The 23,686-nt window shown below is 37.6% G+C and overlaps 1 protein-coding gene across 1 annotated transcript in view; it reads right to left on the minus strand.

Annotated features, from left to right (window-relative positions):
• LOC143351614 (zwei Ig domain protein zig-8) overlaps nucleotides 1-23,686 on the minus strand; it is a 490,804-nt gene that overhangs the window by 23,937 nt on the left and 443,181 nt on the right. Inside the window, exon 8 of the mRNA XM_076783363.1 lies at nucleotides 14,348-14,487. Within this exon, the coding sequence (XP_076639478.1) occupies nucleotides 14,348-14,487 (140 nt within the window). The remainder of the gene's footprint in view (nucleotides 1-14,347; nucleotides 14,488-23,686) is intronic.

Here is a 23,686-nt window from a genome sequence, read left to right on the forward strand (position 1 = left end):
AAAAGATACGAATGTGTTCGCTACAATACATAGTAAATAACACGGAAGAAAACAATATTTTAATAACGAATATGTTTTATTAATATTTCGCATGACTACCGTTTCTATTTGTTACTTGACACATGCGATTTGGTATTGATTTATACAGTACGTAAAGATAAGATTGTGGTATTTTTTTCTACTTTGTCTCAATAGCATACACAAGATTTTCTGGGCAAGGAAATTGTTGAGTATTTATGTAAATTTTTCTGGATAGATATCCCCAAACATTTTCAATGCTGTTCAAATCCGGTGATAATGGCGACCAATTTAAATAGTCTATTTCCTGATCCTTATACCAGTTCTTGATTAATTTGAAACCTCTATTTGAGAAACATTTAAATTGAAGTTGTTCGAACGTAAGACATAATTAATTTCTTAGCAAGATAAAATTCTTTGTACGCTTTACAACGATAATCTAATCTCCCTGGTCGATAAATTGAAAACGTGCAGAAAAATTTGATTGTATCTGTCTCCGATTATAGAAAAATTTCTTTTGAAAATTGACGAGGTACGCCCGTGGTAGCATCACGCTCCAATACGTGGGTGTTAACATCTGTCGAGGACGATTTGAAGTTTGACAATCGTAAGTACCGATGTTGTTAATGACAAAGGGCAGGCTGACAATGTGTGGTTTGGTTCGATATCAATGGACCTGTCAAGGAAGTGATGACGGTGTTGATGTCGAAAGACAATGTAATTAGCAAACTGCGAGGAGAATGTAGGGCATGGAAGCTTTGTGAGCAAATAATGGTTTAACGTATCTAGTTACGAATGCTTCTAACGTTTGCTTACAACGTGTAAGAGCAACGATCGGTAACCAGAAACGTAATTTCCCAGTATGCAACATTTTACGCTCCGCGTAACAGGAAACTGTGCACGATGATTCAGGAAGTAAAGATTTACTGAAGTCAAATATTTTGCTTAGTCAAGGTCGTTGAGAAGTAAATCCTATCACACTGCGTTGCTACTCTGCAACTGTTTTCCGCGTCTCTTTGCTTTGCCCTATTGTTTGCTTTAAAGGGGGAAATCACTAACCTGCAGGCACTTCGTTCCTATTTGAAACACGAAGGGAAACAGGATGTAAAATGTGACATCACTCACGGACTCGAGAATAACCCTAAGGGGCAGAAAGTTCGAGGTGGACATTAGCGAAGCTTGCGAGTGTCCGTTTGTAGCGTACGCGTAACATTCGAGAATAAACACACTTTTCTTACTTCGTGAGCGAAATTAACTCTGTTTGAATTACCGACGCGACGTCAATGTAACTTTACTTTAAACATTCTGTGTATTTAAAAAGTGTGAATACCGAGATGGATGCAATGTTTACAGTAAACATGGACTTTTCATCTCTATTTACCTTCGTCGCAAAATCTCCGGATTTACTTGTTTCATTCTCCAATTTATCCTCGCATTTTGATAATGCTCCAGTCATCGCGTTATGCCTAAATTTGTTCCATTTGAATTCTAATATTCCGAGGAAGAAAGGAATCTATTTACCGCGTCTGTGAGATTGCGAACCTGACTGTGACGTAAACTTAATAGCTCGGCACGCAAATTAGAATCCACATGGCGCAACAGCGTGCATTGTATTTTCAAAACTGATTTTCTTTGAACAGAAACGCCGTGTAAAAGCAACATTTTCAATTTTTAACGAACTTCATTCCTCGTACCACTCCTTGCAAACATTCCGTAAGCACTGTTTTCCGAAGAATCAGTGTGGAATTTTGGAACAATTCGATGCACGCGAGTGTTCTCGGACCGGACAATCAGTGGCTAATTCATCGTGTTCGTCGTAACAATAAACCTACAACAATCGATCAAATTTTTAAATTTTGTTTAGAATTTCTAACCCATATTATCGTTACAATATTATCTTAGCGCCATTTAATTTTACGATTTTCCTTATATGTAATACACGTGCAATGAATTTTTCAATATTCACTTTTATTCTTATTTTTGTTTCTTTTTTGAGAAAAATATATAGTCTGAACGATTTATATTTTTTGTAAGAACATATAAATAATACGAGCCCTATTCAATAAGTAATGGAACTTGTTTAATTACGAACAATATAAAATATTGGGCAATTAGAAGTCAATATTACCATGCAATATTCCTACAGGATAACGAAGAGTAATCCTACAATTTTAATTGCGTTTTTCAAAGCGGTAAATTTCCACGAAAACTATTTACTCGATTCGTTCAAATTTAAACTCCGTATTCACAATACTATTCTTCATCTTTGTACGTGTAGACATTCTGTCACTTTTCTCTGCACTGTTCTCGAAAGTTAAATCATCCAGTTCGCTATAAGCATCTTCTTTACACTTTCTTCAGACCACAATTACTTTGTAAAACAGAATTAAGCGTATTTCGTTAAACAAATATACACAGGTAAGCTGATTAAAACTTTCATCGAACGCTTACCACCCGTAAAGTTTCAACTCGATTGCGTTCCACCAGTGACTTCGTTACTCGCCAGGCTTTGTGCCCGCTAATGTCTATCAATGTTCCGCTCGCGAACAATTCGTAACGCGCTCGAACGGTAACCAATCGGTCCGAACGATGATCAGAATGACGCAATGCTCGGTGCTTGAAGTACGACGTTGCCCACGGTTATCTCCGTAGCTTCTATTCCGATTTTAGAAAATAAACGCGCGTTGAACACCTGTATCGAGAACGCATGTACAGCGAGGTCTCTTAATTCCCGCGGGATAACGGAAACCGATGAAAAATTTTCATCGCTATTTCGAATCACGATTATTTTTTTCCCCCCCACCCACCCACTGGCCCCCTGCCCTCTGTGGAAACCGGGCCACGCAAATTGTTTCGTCCCTCCGGGCTTTGTTGTTCCGTCTCGTCTCTCTTTCCCTCCGAAAAGTCGAAAGCTTCGCCGCGGATATGATCGAACTCCAACGTCGAGCCCGACTCATGATAATCCCTGGTAAATAATGCACGACGCCTCTGCCGCGGGACTTCCGATACTTCCGCCTGGTCCGAGCCGCGAAAAGCCGCCGTGAAAACTAGTTGAAGTCCTCGCTGAAACTTCAAAAGCCTCTTCCATCCGCGGATCTAAAGCCTGCGTTTAGCAGTACGTATCGATGTGCCCGCGCGCCCCATCGATTCGACTTATACGTGATTTTCGTCGGGATACGAAACTTCCCGGGGCTTACGTTCCTCCAAGGGCGGAGGACAAAGAAATACGAAGGAATCTGGAGCACCGTTCCCCTGAGGAGCCCGGAGACTGTATCTCCTTTTCGAGTATAAAGAATGCAACGCAAATAAAGACGAGATACTTTAAAGACAATTTAGTAATTGCACTGTACTGTAGCCAGGACATTTAGAAAAGCGAAACTAACAAATTATCAAACACATCACGATACGTTATTAGAGAAGATAGGGAAAAGTTTGGTATTTTTAATGCAGTGTAAAGAAGCACGTGTCAACGTTAACAGTTCGACTGACATCTATATATGGGCGACAAGATTTTTCACATTAATTTTCCAGTGAGACAAATTTTAATTCAGGAGTTCCCCTAGTACCGGACTTAAGTTTTTATGTATAATTTAGCAATATCAGAAATCAAAATGAAGCAACAAAACAAATAATATTATTGTAATAGTTAACTGAAACTTTGGTTTCACTCAGGCGTTTTTTTTATAATAAAAATTAAGAGGTATAGTAGTTTATAATTTGTACGATACATTAGCTTCCAATTAGTCCCAACTATTAACTGATTTTTTTAGCTGTGTAAGCGCGACTAGAACATGGCGAAACTTGATCAATGTTTATTCTATCCCTGCTATTGTTTATGTGAAATTTGTTCCAAGTCGATACCGTAGTTTGTTCTAGAGAAAAGTATTGTTTAAGAAAAAGTACTGGCTAGTGATCACGCAAACATCCTGTATTTAAATTCATTTTCAATTAAATAAACAATTTATGGTCCAGTTTTATCGTACACTAGTCGTACGATCAGTAGAAATTGCTGAAACTTCTTTGGGTATGTAGCGTCAAAGTAAACGTCAAAATAAACATGGAAGACTGCATAAATTTCAGTAGGTGATATAGTCATTGGATAGAGGATGAAATGCCCTTTAAAATGAGCGTTTGCACGAGTCGATAGCTCAATTAGTTCCGGAGATATAGCGATTTTAGTTTCAAGTCGATGCGGTGGCTAGTTCCGGAAATAGAAGGGTCCGAAACGTTTGTTTACTACGGCCTTGTCAAGGCCGTTGACCGCGCGCGCACATTGAAAGTAGGTCACTGGGCCACAATGATCACGAGTCACGTACGAGACAAAGAGGTCCGGCGCAACGCGTCAGACGGAGACAGCGATAGTCGAATTAAGAAAAATTACCATTTACATAAACTGCGATATCTCCAAAACGGGAAGTCGGATCGACAAAATTCAAAAACCACTTTAAAGGGGAAGGTTCACCGCCGCCAACAGTGGTTCAATTATTAATAAAATGCTAATAGTTTCGGAACTGCACGCATCTAAAGTTTTACTATTTTTAATACGCATTAATATAGGCCTTTCTAAGGCGCCGAGCGAGATCGTGGTCGAATTAAGAAAATTACCTTTTACATAAATTACGATATCTCGAAAACGGAAAGTCGGATCAACAAAAACCAAAAACCATTTTAAAGGGTAGGCTTTGTCGCCTCTAACAGTGACTCAATTATGGATAAAACTCTAGTAGCTTCGGAGTTGCATGCGTCTAAAGTTTAACTATTTTTAATTCTCTCTTTTCGTCTTTGCTATACATATATTTCCTATTTACATCGGAAGCTAACCAGAATTTGATACCAAATTTTGTCCGGTTTTTTTATAAAAAAATATAAATCTGTAGGCAAGACAGACTATATATTTTTCTTAGGAAGCAATCAATAAAAATAGAAGTGAATATTGTAAAATTTATTGTACGTATACTATAAGAAAAATCCAAAATTAAAACAATTCTCAAGCTGAAATGTTAAAGGAAATAAATTTGTACGGGATTCATGAATTTTTTAGTGTAGTTACGAAAATAATTACCAGGACAAACTTTAATTTATATAGCTTACAATTTTGGTCCGGCAGACAACGTGTTAAAATGTAACGTTTAAAATATAAACCTCAAAAGTATACCTACATTCAACATTGCTTTTGCTTATAATAAAACTTTAAAATAAAATTTCTCAAGATTAAAAATCCAACAACACGATTCGCGACGTGTTTTACTTAACGTACTTACTTAACTTAGGTTCCTTCTATCTCCTTAGTTTAGGCGTTTCTGTTCTTAGTATAATGTATGTAAAGCGAGATGAGATCGAAGGAACTTGGATTCCTTCTACCTTCGTAGTTTAGTAAGCTCCATTGTAAAAGGAAGATCAAAGGAACTTGGATTCCTTTTATCTATTCTCTCTTCGGGTTTCTGCTCGCAGCTACTTCCTCCTGGTGAGGCCTGATAATCGCAGAATTTTTCATCGCAGGCAACATCGAGCTAATCGGCTGAGAATTTAGAATTATTTCATGGAACTTTAAAAATTCTGCCTGTCTCCGACTTTCAAAAAAACCACTTATACAATATATATCTTCATTTATTGCTTGTTGTAATTTGCATTACAATATGTAACTATAATCTGTTCTATATTATCATATATCATTGATATCTGCCTAAAATTATTTCAGTTTATCGAATAAATCGTTGGCAATCGACGTATCTAAAAGTCTCGGAACGCCTAATTTTTATGTTACTATTTGTTCAATCGATTTTTCGAATTTTATACCAACGAATCGTCAACAATTGTCAAGTACAAATGTGTTCCCGTATGTTTAAACAACCAAACTCAGAATTTCACAAGAAAAATTGAATCGAAGGAGACAAGCAGCAACAATAGTCATCCTGTAAAGGCACAATCTAGCAAAAGGAAGCTGTTGAATTTTCTGACCGTCTCACGATGTTACAAAAATCATCTCCAGCGACGACTGTATATGTCTAGTTTCGTTTCAGTTATGGCGTCGCCTCCTATGCTCGCCACCAGAGGGATCGCGCTCTCACAAGCGCTCGACCAACCCCTCGGTTGCTACATATAGGGCAGGGCCTGCTAGAAAGCCTTACTGATGAGTCCACTAGCAGACTCCCTCCTTTCCTTTTCTGGTGTTTATTGCACAAAGTTTAGAAATCGAACTCATAGTGAACGGATCTCTGAGATATATCTTCACGCTTATAACAAAGACAAAATTCTACAGTTAAATATTGTCGTTTAAACTAAATCATACAACCCATAACAATTCCAATAGAAGCAATCAGCATTCGCTCGTACACCGCGTCAAACGTTCAACAAAGCGTAACGATCACACCCTGCCAAGAAGCACGCTGCGTCGAAGAAAGTAACGGAGCAAGATAAACGTACTCCTCTTTCGATGCACGAAGATTGGTCACCGCAAACGGAGACAAACGGCCACGTACGACGGAGAAATGGCTCGTAGGAGGGACCAGGTTACTCGCGTGTTTGACGTTTCGCGTGGACACAAAGCGTGATAGGTTACGCGGGGCGCACGGCGAGACGTTCGAGATCGAAGACGGTAGGGACGATGATGTAGACGAGATCGGGAAGAAACGGGAATGGGGAAGGATCGAAAGGAAACGGGGAAAGCAGTTGGGAATATCGCGGGAAAAGGGGAGTGGAGTCGGAACGGGGGGGGGACTCGAACGAAGAGGGAAATGGGTCGACCTGAATATCTCCGGCGAACTTTTCCATGAATACGCCATGCACTGGCACCGGTTGGAGTGGGACGAAGGCGTGGGCGGAGGAGCAGCGGCATACGAAACACTGCGGTTACCCCGAGGATCGGAAACCGGATGGGAAATGAGAAAGGATGGCTGACGAGGGCGAGGCGGACAAATGGAGGGGAGAATACATTTGAAACTTAGTTTGTGCAGAGCTTTCGTCCCGCAGCCCCCTGGAATCGGGGAACAAGGAATTCTGGGAACAGCCGTGGGAAGAAGGTGTGCACGCGTTACTTTTTAAGAGTACCTTGTTTCGAAAAGGTTCGCCTGTTCCACCTGTTACGCCCCGGTCGGGGACATCGTGTGTAAACACGAGGATGAATTAGGTCGGGGCTGAAGATCATGGCAACGGCGAGAAACGCGATTAACCCATTCGCAACCGCAGCGGCCGCGTGGTTTCTGGCCTCGAAACAGCGAGCAGGTGCGCGACGAACGAACGATCGCTACATTGTAACGTACGGGGAACCTATATATACACATTTCCGATATCGAATGATTTCGAAATTCCGGTGCATGCTGGTAAATTTATGAATTTTCGGTTGCACGTTCCTGAAATTCTATTATTCCTTTGGCATAGAAAGACCTCGTTCGAGCAGGGTAAAAAGGAAGTCATAAAATGTAGCGTTTATTTTGATAGGCGTATTGTTCTTTTGTTTAATGCACACTTGTTTCTAGCGTGGAGATAGGCTGAGTTTGTTATTGACAGTACAGAAATTTCCGTAACATTCGTTACAGTGGTAAACTGCAACAAGTGATTGACCCAAAGGTGAAATCTAAATCATAGAATTGATGAACCGCGACACTTATGGAATAGTTTTATTCTATCGAGACTGCAGAAGGTTAATAATACGAATGCTTGCTATTTACATCAGGTTTTGTTTAAATTTATTTATTAAGCTATGAAACTTGTTATTAGCAATATACAATGTGATTATTTTACGCACGGTTAGAAAAATTTTATAATTGTTTTACATGTAATTCTAAAGAAATTTGAAATGCATTTATCGTATACGGATGAAACCAAGTCGACAAAATTTATGTAACATGTCCTTTCTTTTGCAGTTGTATACAGTAGAGTTACAATCATTAGCAACAAGGTTATAAAAAATGTCTGAATAACAGGCATACTTGCCCCGATTATTCTTCGGTAAATGTTACAGATTATATTTCACACAAACAAAGAAATTACAGGCACATGCATCCAGCAGTCGATACTAAACAGTTGACGAATAAAGCGTAGGAATTTTATACATTTTACTTTTTATTACAAATTTGTATTACTACATTAGCTATGGTTGTATTTATAATAAATCAAAAAAGAATTTTTAAGAAAAATCGACACGGGATGCTGAAATTTTTCGATGAAATTAAAAAATTTCAAATCATTTTACAAAAATTATTTTTAGCTAAGGGGGTTAATTAAAATCATTTTTTGTCATTATACATACCCCCAAAATCCTATGCACTTTTGAGAAAAAAATTCCCTACCGAAAATATAATTTCAAGTCAGAAATGTTACTCTAAAATTTGACGCGTATCTTTAAAACGTCATAACTTTTGAACGGATTGAAGGATTTTAATGTTCCAAGCGGCAAATAACGTGTATTTTAGTCAAGAATATATAGAAATTCTAACAATATTGAAAAAGTTGTTCCTTAACCTCGCAAAATGAGAAAAACCCCATAAAAATGGTCCAACTTTCAAACAGCCATAACTCCTACAATTGTGAATATATTTCAATGAAACTTTTTTCTGAAGTAGCGCTCATGGGTACCTACAAAAAAGTATTAGAAAAATTTTCTGTAGGGCGTCAAACAAAATTACTAAAAATCAAAAACGAATTTTTAAGAAAAATCGACAGGGGGTAGCTGCCTAAATTTTTCGACGAAAAAAAAAAATTTCAAATCGTTCTAAAAAAATTATTTTAGATTGTGGGGGTCAATTACAATCATTTTTGGTCAATGGACATACCCTCGAATTCCTAACCATTTTCGAGAAAAAAATTCCTTACCGAAAATATAATGTCTGACCAAACATTGATATGTTTCCCTAAAATTTCATGCGTATGTTTAAAACATCATAACTTCTGAACGGATTGGAAGATTTTAATGTTTCAAACAGCAAATAACGCTTATTTTAGTCAAGAATATGTAGAAATTCTAACAATATTGAAAAAGTTATTCTTTGACCCCGTAAAGTGAGAAAACCCCCATAAAAATGGTCCAATATTCAAACAGCTATAACTGCTACAATAATGAATATATTTGAATGAAATTTTGGGGGGGGGGGGGAAGTAGAGCTCATGAGTACCTACAAGAAAGTATTAAACAACAAAACGAAAATCAATAATACCAGTTTGTTGAATTCACTCTAATAGGCACGTGACGTGATCTAAATCTTGCCCCAAACTTAACGAAATATTTTGTTTGTCAAATCATACGAATTTCCCACTACACTTCTAATCACACTATTTCCCAGATTCGTGAACTTCACTACTCAGTTTACTCCTGAATAACAAGATAAAGCCCTCCTAAACCGTGTCGTTAAAAAATGTTCCCGACGATAAGTTTCCAGCAAGTATTTCTGATACGACACGAGAGACAGGTTCCAACGATCCGGAAGTTGCTCAACGGTCGTAGCGAGTGCCTCTTCGGTCCAGTGTGCTTAATAACAGGCGGGGAGACTATTTTCTTGGAGTAGCTGCCGATCGAGGGCGTCGCCTGTTACGCGAACGTCTCGAGGGAAATGAAAATAGAGATGAAACGGGGGTCCGCGAATAGCAATCGAGCCAGCCGTCATCGGCAGGATCTTCATGACTGCGTCGCGTTCGCCTCCCCCGATTACTCATTCACGCTCGCGGCTTGGTTTCCGTAAACGGGACAGAAAGGTACGAACGAGGAACGAAACAGGCCGCGGAGCCACTGATAATAGACATCGGTGCCGTTGAAAAGCCATGGAAAATCAATTATCGACCGTGCAAAAGTCTGGAAAATTATATATCGATAGGCAGCGTACGTGAAGGGTGGCTGTGGCCCTTCGTTCCCCTTTGGGGGCACCGAAACACCGTTATCAGTGAGGAACAGAGCCTCCTGCATTCGCTATAACTTCAGACGTACGCTGGCTAGAGACTCGATAGATGACCCCATCGATAAGCTGCTAAGCGAGCCTGCTGTATATTACAGTTTGCGCTGCTCGAAACCTTATAACGGTTCGGTACGGATACTTGGATAGTTTACTGACACCGGCCACGTTTCGTAGTTTGGTTAATACGAGACTGTACGTGTAATAAAGTTTTCGTCGGTGGCAGGTTGCGCTAATGTTAACTTTGTCTACCGTACACAGTTTCCATTCGCGTTGAGAATATTAAAACCGGGATGTGATAAATTAATTCGATTCACCGTAGATAATTATTTTACTATATCGCGTTGTAGTGATATAATGCGGATACTTTGAAACAAACAGAGACAACCCTGAGGTGAAAGTTTTTGCAATTCCAAGAAGCGGTCGCCAGAATTGTGATATGCTACATTTGAAACTCCACGGGATCATCTTCAGGACTGATAAAGCACTTAGAGATACACGTTGGGATAGTGTAACTTGGTGTACTCAATTATGAGAGTTGTAGAATAAAGTAAGAATCATTAGAGGCTCGTCACAATTTATTGCAGATATTTATTTTACTATATTGCATTAAAGTATTCTAAAATATAATGTAGAAACTTTGAAACAAATAGAGACATCCCTCAGGTGAAAGTTTTTGGAACTCCAATGAGCAGTAATCAAAATTGTTTGACTCGATACAAATAGATCTAACAAGTGTGAATCTCCACATGACTGATAAAACACTTAGGAATACACTTTGGGTTAGTACAACCTGATAAATTCAATTATCAAAGTCATAGAATAAGGTAAGAATTATGGAAGGTCTATCATAATGAATAGGAAGAACCACGAAACACTTAGGGCTTGATAGAGTTATACATATATTAATTCTCATTGGTTTCTAGGGTTATTTACATGGGGTCCTCAGAATCTGATAGATCCCTCCATTATTACGAATCTGTCACTTGTCTCAGTTTGTTCCACCTAATGAATCGAATACTTCCGATGATTCTTTTTCTTCATGAGCTTTGTTTATCCGAGTCTCCCTTTTCCGGCGTTGCTTATCGGATCATACATTTTTTTGAAGTATATTGTCGCGTTCTACGATTTTACCATTCCTTCTGATAGGTTAATAAACATGGAAAATAGACCTGTCCAGGTGGTAATTCATTCGTGAAATGAACAAGACCAAAATAATCAGAACAAAACCCTATTGCAGATTTTTCACAACGCTACGTTCGAGTAAATTCGCTTCGAATACCCAAAGTCGACTCCTAAACAATTTTTCTGGATTTATTAAAATATTATTATTCCTTTAGGAGCTTCGATTTTTATGCGATATAAGAGTACAGAGTTTAGTGTATTCGTGGCATATATTATTACAGTACAATTTGTGATTTTAAGTCTTCTCTTGATGGAGTAACTTCATTCATTCCGAAACCTTATTTTGAAAATTTCACGTCCGGAAGTAATTAAAGAGTAACTCGAGAAACTAGGCTCGATCGATGATATAAAATTGCACCGCCACTTGCAAAATTATAGAATTTTCTACGATGCTTTTGTTGCTCGAACGGACACTTATCTTCTTCGCGCGGGCCACTACGGGTCTGAAGTTTAATATGACTAAGCGGAAAGAGGATAGGTGGCCCGTGTGGAAGATTGGACACAGTTCAGGGAAAACGCTGAGCAAGGAGAAGACGCAGAGAAGTAATAAATGGCGTGTCTAGTGTTTCGTTAAGGAAAACGTGCACTTCTGGCACCTAATGCTTTCAGAAAAATGAAATTATCCGACATAAATTGCGACTTATGCATCGTAAAGCAGACGTTCGATTGTCCCTGATAACGATGCTAATCGCTCGAGAATTTACGCACAGAATATTGCTGTCATTATTCGACGTTCGACAATTGCTCGTTCGAGCGTCGAATTTTCAATGCGACGCAAATATGCCCCCGCTGTAAATTCTCTTTCGTAGCTTGAAAATGACGATTAGAGGCGAGGATTTAACTACACGAAATGGTTGCTCTACCGAACAATGAAGTACACGGAAAATGTAAACGGCAATGGCAACCCAAAACACCGTCAGCATACAACACTCGAGTTAGTGTTGGAAATTAAGTCCTCGAGACATTTGTGAGCCCGCTGCGCAGCCTCTGCGAATTGAGACGCGGTAAACAAGTATCTGAAAACTCTGAATTACGATCCTCCAATTAGCGTGCTTGAAATATTTTCTTGAAAAGGCGGAACATTTTTAACGAAAAGTAGTTTCTCCTCGATGGAATAGTGATTTCTCTCCCAATATACCGTTTCTTGTCTGAATATTCGTTCATCTCTGATTTTACAATCAACCATCGATAAAACAGTTTCATTTTTAAAAAATAAAATATTAAGACTGAATAAGACTGAACTAATATTGCTGCTTTAAAGATTGTTACGAGTCAACATTAACGTAATATTCAGGCTATTAACCCTTTAGTAGTCAAAAGGTGGAAAACGTTGAATAAATTTAACTTTACGATACGATTAAAATTACTTCACTATTTTTTAAATTTTAAACCTCTAAAACTTCAAGTGTTGATTTGCATTTGTTTAATATTGCTTGAAAACACCAGCCAATATACGAAATTTTCTTCTTCCGTTATTTCGAAACATTCGTACGCCGTTGTGAAAAAAATGTACAAAATACTTTAGATCCATCCCCATTGACGTAAATTCTTTTAGTTAATCTACAGCTACCGCGACTACCAGTCAAGGGGTTGGAATTCCAGTGTTTAACAGTTTGCTTTCTACAATAAAATACCTCCGACACTCGGGCTGTTCCGCGTTGTTAAACTTTTGCGGTGATCCTAACCGACTTCCCTCGCGTTTCCTTGGGCGTTCGCGGTTTTGTTTCGGCCGAAGTTCACTCTCGAACTTAAAAAGGCACTGCTGGTTATTAAAACGTCACCGCGAATGAATTTTCAGGCTCGGTTGGACGCGTCGCGTAATTTTTCCATCGTTTGTTTCTGTTTCGCTAGCGGCCGCGACGAGATAGGACACCGAATGCAGGAATATGCGTGTCCGTTGTGCATAATTTTCAGTTACCTCGCATAATTCGCTTTGACGTGTGGTCAAAGCCCACCGTGAAAAATATATGGAGCCACTGGGCGTACCTAATGCAAAATGGCGGATCGTTTCAAACACTGAATAGGCGTTCTCGTTTCGATCTTAATTCCGAGCATTGTATGAATATAGATGAATTGCGTGATGTAATGGTGTCATTGACACGATTGGGTGATCTTCCGTGAATATAAAAATTTTCTCTAGCGATGTTAGCTGAAATTATTGACGGCGATTGATCTGAATTTGAGGTGCAGTCGATATTAACGTAGAAATATTCGCAACAAATTCTTACGAATTTTACGTTTCGTTTCACTTAATAAATTACCTCGTAGTTTGTTTCTATAAATTACAGGTTTTCGATGCTATTATAATATGTGTATAAACTGCTAATTTTGGAGTGAAGTCTGATAATTCGAGTTAATCCTGATTATGATAGAATTTTCGTAATACGAGACGAGACAGTTTCCATAGCAGAACATTTGGATAATAATAATTTGCATAGAGGTAGTTTTATTGTAATAGGTTCGCAAACGAAGTTAGAGATTAGTACGACTGAGCTCCTTTAAACGATAGAGGATCGCAGAAACGTGAAATTAAAGTACAAACGAGAAACGAATTTCGACAAAACTAAAAACAGTTTTTCCATACTGTATTATACAGGGTGTTCGACCACCACTGGGGAAAATTTTAATGAGAGATTCAAAAAGCCAAAATAAGACGAAAATCAAGAATATCAATTTGATGATTGAGGCTTCGTTAAAAAGTTATTAAAAGATTAAATTAAAAAATTTCAAATCATTCTGAAAAAATTATTTTCGATTGCGAGGGTCAATTATAATCATTCTTAAAAAAAATGTATAACCCAGAATAAAATTCAATACGGACGAAACTTTCAACGTTAATAACTTTTTAACGAAGCCTCCATCAATAAATTCGTATTCTTCATTTTCGTCTTATTTTGGCCTCTAGAATCACCCATTATTTTTTCATATTATCGACTACTCAAAGGTTGTTTATATGATTAAAATTGCATGGAAGGTGAGATTTCTAGATAAGTATAAAACATACGATTGAAAAATATTTCAAAATATTATATAAAAATTTTGTTGAGTCATATCCAATATCTGTACTAAATAAATTTAAAAAATGAGGTGTTTGGAGTAATTAAAGAAAAAATTTTCTCACGTAAACACTGTACAAAAGAAAAAGTCTGAACTCTTTTATTCGTTTCCTTAGAATTATAAATATTAATAAATAATATGCAAACGAAAGCAGTGGTGGGCCTGTTAAAAGTAACTGACGGTAGTGAGAAAACGTTGTTACGTACCATTTAACACGTGGACGGAGACCGTGGTGGCTGCCGCCACATCCGCCAGGGCGCAACTGTAGTTCCCGCTGTCCTTTTTATTCGCGTTCGCTATATAGAGTCTGGATGTCGCACCGCTGGCGCCCATGTCCGTCTTCACGCTGAAACAGAAAGCAGATGGTTCGTGTAGAACGGAACCCTACGGTCGGCGTCCGTGTCCGTTGTGTCCCTCGAACGGAAAGCAGACGTTCCGTCGCGGTGACTTCTTCCTGCCGGGTCCCGCAGGCTTTGCAGAATACGGAAGACGGCTGTGAAGGAGTTTACTCTGAACCGCCGGCAAAAAGTGAAGAGACGACGGTATGAGGAATGAGGAAGGAGGAAACGAAGAAAGAAGGTCGGTGAAAGACTTAGAGGGATGGAACGCGATGAAAAATGGCTCGTGAGAACACTGTTATTCCGTTCGAAGGACGCTGACCCATTCTCGCGCAAAATCAAACGTTAAAAAACGGTTGGTGACGAGCTTCAAGGATCAATTTTAAAATTTTGATGATAGACCATTGTAAACTACACAACCTAAAATTTGTTTTTGTAACTAAAGTTCAGACTCAACTTAAGAATTAATTTTTCTAGTTCTATATAAATCCTGTCGCCCATATATGAGTAGCAAAGTGTTAGTCTTAATGACACGTGGATGAATTTACGATCGATGGGAATAACGTTAACAAGGTTCTGTTCTCTATATGTTTGGTAAGGGGTTGCACCATGTTGGAGATTTAAAAAGTCGAAAATAATTGTTTTCACTATTGGTCTCATAGCAATACTTAAACGTGTGGAGACATCCTACTCGAACATTATCCAATATCATACAGCAGCTATTGACATTTGACAGTAACACTAGAAATTCCATAGTAGACATTAAAATTATTAGACGAATTTAATATGTCTAAAGAGACATTGTCGAATATAAAAATAGTACTGTGACGACGCTTTCCGCACTTGCTACCAGAGGGCTACGCTCTTGTCTCTCTCACAAGCACTCGACAAGCCTTCTATTAGTACAGCAAAGGCCTGCTAAGGCTGCCTTACTGGTGAAACCATTAGTACACACAGGACTAGCTTACATTTACAGCTCATTTGAAATTATAATTCATGATTTGTGAATAAAATTTGCCCCACTCTGATATGGCTCATAAATGCCAATTAACTAATCTCTGGGAATAGTCCAGTAGAACCACTCTGCTTTACGATTTATTGACAATGGAAACACAAAGCACTTGCATGGAAATAAATCGGTGAGAAACATGAACGAAGAATGTACTATAAGCAACCCAAGATTAAACAGAACCGGATACTCCAAGAATGAGCATATAAATCCCCATAAGTAGCTGAAAGATACAACTAAAGTCGCAGAAATGTTTAGAAAGAATATTAAAGCAACGCAAGAAAATTGCACTTGAAGCTTGAAGCACCCCCCAGGGCTGTTCTCCGTTCAGTCAAAGAATTGCACGTTTCTTCTCGGCGAATAGGAAGTGGAGGATAAGGAAAGTGTAAATCAAGTGGCACCCTCCGCGAGGCGTCTGGTCCTGACAGATCGACCGCTCTTCCAGACCTCCCTAACCTACGCAAAAGACGTGGAATAGAAGGTCGCGGGGCATATTACGCGTCCTTAAAACAGCGCCGGTACTCGCCTTACCCAACGTGAAACAATTTCATTCGATTTACGAGACGCGCCTCCTGGTAATGACGTAACCGAATTTATGAGTGTATCTCGTATGCCGACACAGAACCGTTTCGAGAATTCCTATCGAGCGCAGTTCGCGTCTTCGACGTTATTCGATTACAGAAGGGAATGGCAACCCTTCAACTTGCGATAGAATCAATTTCATTGCCAATAAAAAGTGCAGACGCTCTTTATTGAAAACGCGATCGTAAATTTTTTTTTTCTCGTAAATTAATGACGCTTCTGTGTTTTGGAGCACTATTCGACAAATAGTAGTATTCGTTTTAAAATACTTGCTATATTTATTCAGTAGCAATAGTTAGGGGTTAAGAATCAATATTGCAGAATAGAAGGTACTATTTATGGAATACAAAGCATCGAGATTTTAGATGTTTTTTATTTATTTAATGTCATTATTATGCAAATATACAGGGTGTTCGGCCACCCTGGGAAAAATTTTAATGGGAGATTCTAAACGCCAAAATAAGACAAAAATCAAGAATATCAATTTGTTGATTGAGGCTTTGTTAAAAAGTTATTAACATTTAAAGTTCCGACCGTACTGAATTTTTTTTTCGAAAATGCGCAAAATTTCGGGGGTATGTCTATTCACCAAAAATGATTGTAATTGACACCCGCAACCGAAAATAATTTTTCCAAAGCGATTTGAAATTTTTTTTTTCCGTCGAAAAATTTCATACCTTCTCGAATTTTTTTCTAGAAAGTGGGTAGGATTTCGGAGGTATGTTTATTTACCAAAAATGATTGTAATAGGCCCCCGCAACTGAAAATAATTTTTTCAGAACGATTTGAAATTTTTTTTTTTCGTCGAAAAATTTAGGCACCTACCCCCTATTGATTTTTCTTAAAAATTCCATTTTCATTTTTAGAAATTTTGTTTGACGCCCTACAGAAAAGTTGTCTAATACTTTTTTGTAGATACCCATGAGGTCTACTTCAGAAAAAAGTTTCATTGAAATATATTCACAATTGTAGGAGTTATGGCTGTTTGCAAATTGGACCATTTTTATGGGGTTTTTCTCATTTTGCTAGGTCAAGGAACAACTTTTCCAATATTTTTACGATTTATACATATTCTCCATCAAAATACACGTAGTTTGCTTTTTTAAACATTAAAATCGTCCAATCCGTTCAGAGGTTATGACGTTTTAAAGATTCGTATGAAAATTCGGACAGACATTTCTGGCCAGAAATTATATTTTCGGTAATGAATTTTTTTCTCGAAACTAAGTAGGATTTCGGGGGTATGTTTATTGACCAAAAATGATTGTAATTGACACCTGCAACTAAAAATAATTTTTCCAGAGTGATTTGAAACTTTTCATTTTCGCCGAAAAATTTAGGCACCTACCCCCTGTCGATTTTTCTTAAAAATTCCTTTTTCATTTTCAGTAATTTTGTTTGACGCCCTACAGAAAAGTTGTCCAATACTTTTTTGTAGCTACCCATGAGCTCTACTTCAGAAAAAAGTTTCATTGAAATATATTCACAATTGTAGGAGTTATGGCTGTTTGAAAGTTGGACCATTTTTATGGGGTTTTTCTCATTTTGCGCGGTCAAGGACCAACTTTTCGAATATTTTTGCAATTTGTACATATTCTCCATCAAAATACGCGTAGTTTGCTTTTTTAAACATTAAAATCGTCCAATCCGTTCAGAAGTTATGACATTTTAAACATTCGCATGAAATTTCAGTGAAACATATCGACGCTATGAAATAGCGTCAGACATGAAATTTTCGGTAATGAATTTTTTTCTCGAAACTGAGTAAGATTTCGGGGGTATGTCTGTTGACCAAAAATGCTTGTAATTGACCCCTGCAACCGAAAATAATTTTTCCAGAACGATTTGAAATTTTTGAATTTAATTGTCAATATCTTTTTAACTAAGCCTCCATCAACAAATTGGTATTCTTGATTTTCGTCTTATTTTGGCCTCTAGAATCCCCCATTAAAATTTTTCCCAGAGGTGGCCGAACACCCTGTATATTTGCGTAACACATTCGTGGGCAGTAAAAATTTTTATGAGCTGCAAAAATGGACAGGTGATTTACTTTTTAGCAATTACATTGAAGTGCTTAATAATTTCAAAAAATAAATTCATATAGAATTGAATGCAAGACAATGTGGAAAGATAAATTTCAATGTTATAGAATTCACGCCTCTCTCTTCCTAATATCTAACTTGAATGTTAGTTTCCATACAGTTAATACTGTATTAGGATTAGGAAGATCTCAGTATCGCATTCCTGGATCTTTTATTAACATATCAAAACGCTTGGACAGGGATCTGAATATCTCCGCTGTTGATCGAAAAATCCTACGATGTTAACAGATTCAACGACGATGCGATAGTACATTAAATTGTCAAACGTGTCACTTCGTTTTTCGTGTAATGAACAACCGTGATACAGATAAGGGTAAAATGAATCACGTTAACCCAAATTCCAAATCGAACACGATGTAAGCTTCGCATCGATTTATTCTCAACGATTCATTTCGAACAAATATTTAATTAAACTTTACCGAAACTCGATTCACAATGAAAAAGAATATTACGATTCGGCGGAAAGAGTAACGATATAACGAAATTAATCGAATCAGGAACAAATGACATTTTCCACGTTCCCGATAGCGCGTCGACGAATTCACGAACGACGAACGCAAGCTTTGTACAACGTTCGTTTGAACACGGACGTACTGTATAACTCCGAACTACACTCTGCGGTTGTATCGTTCTGTCGTTTGAAAAAAAAAGGAACAGAAGGCTTTAGACATCGGAACAGCGAAAGAATAGATCTGTTGAGCCCATGAACGAAGGCTGACTTTGTTCAACCAAGCTATTCAAGCCATCGCCAGATCCTTTCTCTAAAAGCCTATTATTTGAAGATGGTTACCATAAAAAAAAAAGAAAATACAGAGATAAGAGAATGGGCCATTTTTGAATCAACAGAAGAAGGGAGGATTCGATGAACAAATTCTAATTAATATCGTTTCTGTACACGAGCTAATTCGTTTTGTTATATGTGTCGGATGCAACGAGCAGGATAGCTAAAAGTGTTTGTATTTATTATTATTCTCTATTTTGTACATGTGGCTTTTGTATATATTCGTTGTGTCTTTGACACCAGTTGTCTCCTACCTATAATATTTTTTGCAATGTTTTCACGAATTAAAGGAACCTTTTATAAACATATTCAAACCAGTTTGTTCTTTAAATTAGCAACAAACTGCTTGGCACAAAAGTTAAAATATTCGTGTTCCTTGGAAAAATTAAGACTAAACTCGTCGCAAGCAAAACATAGAATAACCATTTGACAGAATTCTGCGGAATTGCACGTATCGTGAACTGCAAACAGTTATGTTACCGGACTCGCGTAAGTAGAACTCTGCAAAAGGGGGTTGGAAAGCAGAGAGGCGAGTCATTAAGCAGGAACTGCGCCGAGCCTCTTCTGGATATGAAGGTGGGTTTTAAAGGAACCGACTAAGGAGGTCGGAAAAACGAGCAGGGCAAAGATGCCGCAAAAGAGGAGGGTGATGGCGGCAGTCAAGGAGACGAGGTAGGGGGAGGTCGGGAAATGAGGCTGCCGCACATTCCACAGCGGCGGACTGGTTTAAGAGGTTAGGCCACCTTTGTGGTGAAAGAAATCTGAAAACTTGTTTTCTATAAAATGATAAACTTTCGAAAGTTGTATAAAACTGATCTCGTTGAAAAAATAGAAATAATGAATAATGCTACCTAGTATGCATCAGTCTAGAGATTCCTACCTGTGTTCTTAACACATTAACCCCCTGTCGATTTTTCTTAAAAATTGGTTTTTGATTTTTAGTAATTTTGGTTGACGTTCTACAGAAAAGTTGTCTACTACTTTTTTGTAGGTATCCATGAGGTCTACTTTAGAAAAAAGTTTCAGTGAAATATATTCACTATTGTTGCAGATATAGCTGTTTGAATATTGGACCATTTTTATGGGGGTTTTCTCACTTTACGGGGTCAAGGAACAACTTTTTCAATATTGTTAGAATTTCTACATATTCTTGACTAAAATACGCGTCGTTCGCTTTTTTAAACATTAAAATCGTCCAATCCGTTCAAAAGTTATGATGTTTTAAGGAATTTCAGTGAAACATATCAACGCTATGGTCAGACATTATATTTTCGGTAAGGAATTTTTTTCTCGAAAATGGTTAGGATTTCGAGGGTATGTCTATCGACAAAAAATAATAGTAAGTGAGCCCCGGAATCGAAAATAATTTTTCCAGAGTGATTAGAAACTTTTCAATTTCGCCGAAAAATTTAGGCACTTACCGCCTATCGATTTTTCTTAAAAATTCGTTTTCGATTTTTAGTAATTTTGTTTGACACCCTATAGAAAAGTTGTCTAATACTTTTTTGTAGGTATTCATGATCTCTACTTCAGAAATAAAGTTCAATGAAATACATTCACTATTATAGGAGTTACGGTCGTTTGAAAATTGCGTTTTGAGTTTGTCTATTTCTGTTCTTTCGCTTGATCACATCTTGTTCCATTGTTCTTTTACAATTTTTTCTTTGCGGTTTACGAAGTCCTTAAGAGGCATTTGGATTGGAGGATCAGTTAGATTAGGGCAGTTGCCGAAAGTTCCTTTCGATAGTGTTGTAAAAAATTCCAGTGCATCCCCTTTGTTTTGTTAGCGACTAGATGGCGCGAGACCTTAAGATTCGAATCGCTGGGATGCCTCCTGTGGCATCCTGTAACCCCCATTCGAACCCGCAACTACTTCCTCGCCTAGAACCGGTCGCGTAAAGAGTACCCGGGGCGAGGTCCTTTGAGAATAACGCATCGGGGGAACGTTCCCCCTCTGTGTCGCAAGGGAAACCGTTAGAGCGTTAAGAGCACTTGTTGCCACCCTGTTATCGTTACTCTTCTCGCTGTGCTACTTGCTCTTCCGTCTACCGGAAATCCAATCCCCATTCTAAGACCGTTTCGTTCGACTGCTGCACCCATGAAAGGGACAAAAGTTAAGTGGGTCGGGGTTCCACGACGAAGTTTCTTTCTTCATCTTGTTCTTGACCCTCGAAATCTGACGCGAAGTACGAGCAGTCAAACTGATCACTAGACTGTGGATCTTTATGCAAATTCATATTTTTATTGATAGAATAAATGAAACGAGAGCTTTGTAGAGGGTCGTCTCAACCCCCAGATATAATAATTCGTATTTTACTTTGAGTATTTCTTATAGTTTTGCATATTAAGTGCATTCTGCAGTTTTTTTTCAATTAAAATTTCCCATAAATGCGTGAACATCCGCAGTCAAACTAATCACCGAATCGAGAAACTGTGAGTTGCGTAAAAACAGTAACGAAATAAAAATTTTTGTCTCCGACACGAAATAATCCGTCGTTAAAAAAATCTCTCAATGCTTGGAACGATATCTCTTTTTATTAAATTGTGACTTTTATTAACACGTTGACTCTATGCCTGTTTTTCATTTATAAAAATGCATTCGACATTCAAATTTTAATCTTAGAAGCAGAAAGATTCGGTAGTTCGATGGTGTACTTGAAATTTTATAACATTCTTGAAATACTAATGTTATTTAAAAATTTATTACTAAGGATCACACACACATATATACACACGCAGTCATATACAAGTCAAAACAAGAACATATTGTTCGATGTTTTAATCAAGTCTTCGTGCAAGCAACAGTTAATCACAAAGCAGTCCTTAAATTCAAATGCATTGTATTTAATAAAATATAAAATCCATATCCATTCGTTCAGTTAAAATCAACAATGCATTACAAGTGTTCGAAAAAAAAATCGTGACAATCAACGTGTTAACAATATAGTCACTTGAATTAACTATCTTGTCGAACAACTAAAGTCCAAGATTAAATATACGAATCAGTTTTCATTACCGAAGAAACACAGGAAATATTAACGAGTGTGTCATCGAATTGCATAATTATTTACGAGTAACGGCGAACGTCGGAGGATATTCTACGTACAGTACGAGATTTAGTTGGACATTTTTCGAATTTTCTCGTGAATGTTGAAACGCGAGCGCATTTAAATCGATGCCGAAGAATGTTGAATTCATGCTGGCGAGTCGAATGTAGAATCCTTGCAATGCTCCTAGGGTCAAGAGGATAGAGCGAACTGCAGAAGCGACGTTCCTCCATGGTGTTTGTAAAAAGCTTCTCGTCTGATTCGGAGTTTAAGCTCTTTTGACGATGGGGTTTGGTACGCGGTGGAAATCCAAATGCGCCGCATTTTGATTTCTCAAACTGGGTTACTAAGTTCTAACTGGATTTCAGAATTTTTCTAGCGAAGGGACCGAGGTTTATTGTAAAATCGATTGTAATCAGCTTTACTTTCTTTCCGTTATAATTCCTGAAGCATATAATGAGAAAATTAAACGGAAAGCGTGAGCTACGTAATGAAATTCTCGAACTTTGAAATATCGAACCGTTTCTCTCGAGGTGTGCTAAATTTAACACACTGAATTCTGTGCGTTTTAAAACAATTTAGCTCGTGACTTCATGTTTTCCTACGTTTCGTTAAACGCGTGTAGTCATCTGTCTTCTAATGGAAAGATTGAAATCGGAATACAGTTTTACGTTGCACTGGTGAAATCAATCAGCTAATGCGTCGATTCAAGGAAATGATACATTTCAATTTGTGATGGTTGGTGACCATATAGGAACGATTGATGAATTATAATTGGTAAATCGCCTCATCTGCGGTTGGTAATTCATAACGCGTAATGTTGTGAATGAGCTCCCACGCGGTTAGCACGTAATCCACGCATTGTTGATAAGCAATTTGTGTGTCTAATCTCTATATTAAATATGTTGCTACGTTAAGCATCATTGAATATGTTTATTGCAACAATATGTCGACATCGTTTGCACGTTTTAAATTTTTCTTTGTTCGATAGATTTATAACAAAATTTAGTCAATTCCAAGATAGTAATAATAACAAATATATCAAATACGATCTCACGTTTCTTTAAAATTTTAAACAAGCGTCAAAAACTATTAAACTATTAAAAAATACCCGATGGGAAAGAAATTGGTATCAAAAAGTCAATTTACATTCATGTTATAATTTTTTGATTAGGGGGAACAAAGTTTTGATCGTTACAGTTTTTAAATACCACGCTGTGAAATTCGGAAAAAGAAAGGGGAACATTCGCGACACGCAATAATAGAGAAATTGAAACATATTTTTCTGGACCCACGATATCAAGAGAAACTAATATTGCAGAATGATGCAAGTCTAACTACTCACATTTTCCAATTTCATCGTTAACAGCGTGGCATTTTCCGAGTATTTTTGCAACACAAGTCAGCAGCAAACGTCGATTTTTATTATCAGAAAATATTGTCGCTCCTACGCGAACAAAATTGCCACAGAATATCGAGAAACTATATTTCCTACATAGTAATTCACGATTGTCATGAAACATGCTGTTAAACCCGAAAACATCTGAGTTTTTCCCTCGTTGATTTTAAAAAGTATCTCAAGTCACATATTTATATTAGTAAATATTTGTATATGTATAGTGGTTACGTGCATTCCAATTCAACATACAAATATTTAATATATACAGTTACTCCCACTTGAATGAA

Source organism: Colletes latitarsis, chromosome 1 (genome assembly GCF_051014445.1).
Source record: "Colletes latitarsis isolate SP2378_abdomen chromosome 1, iyColLati1, whole genome shotgun sequence".
Classification (NCBI taxonomy): Eukaryota; Metazoa; Arthropoda; class Insecta; order Hymenoptera; family Colletidae; genus Colletes; species Colletes latitarsis.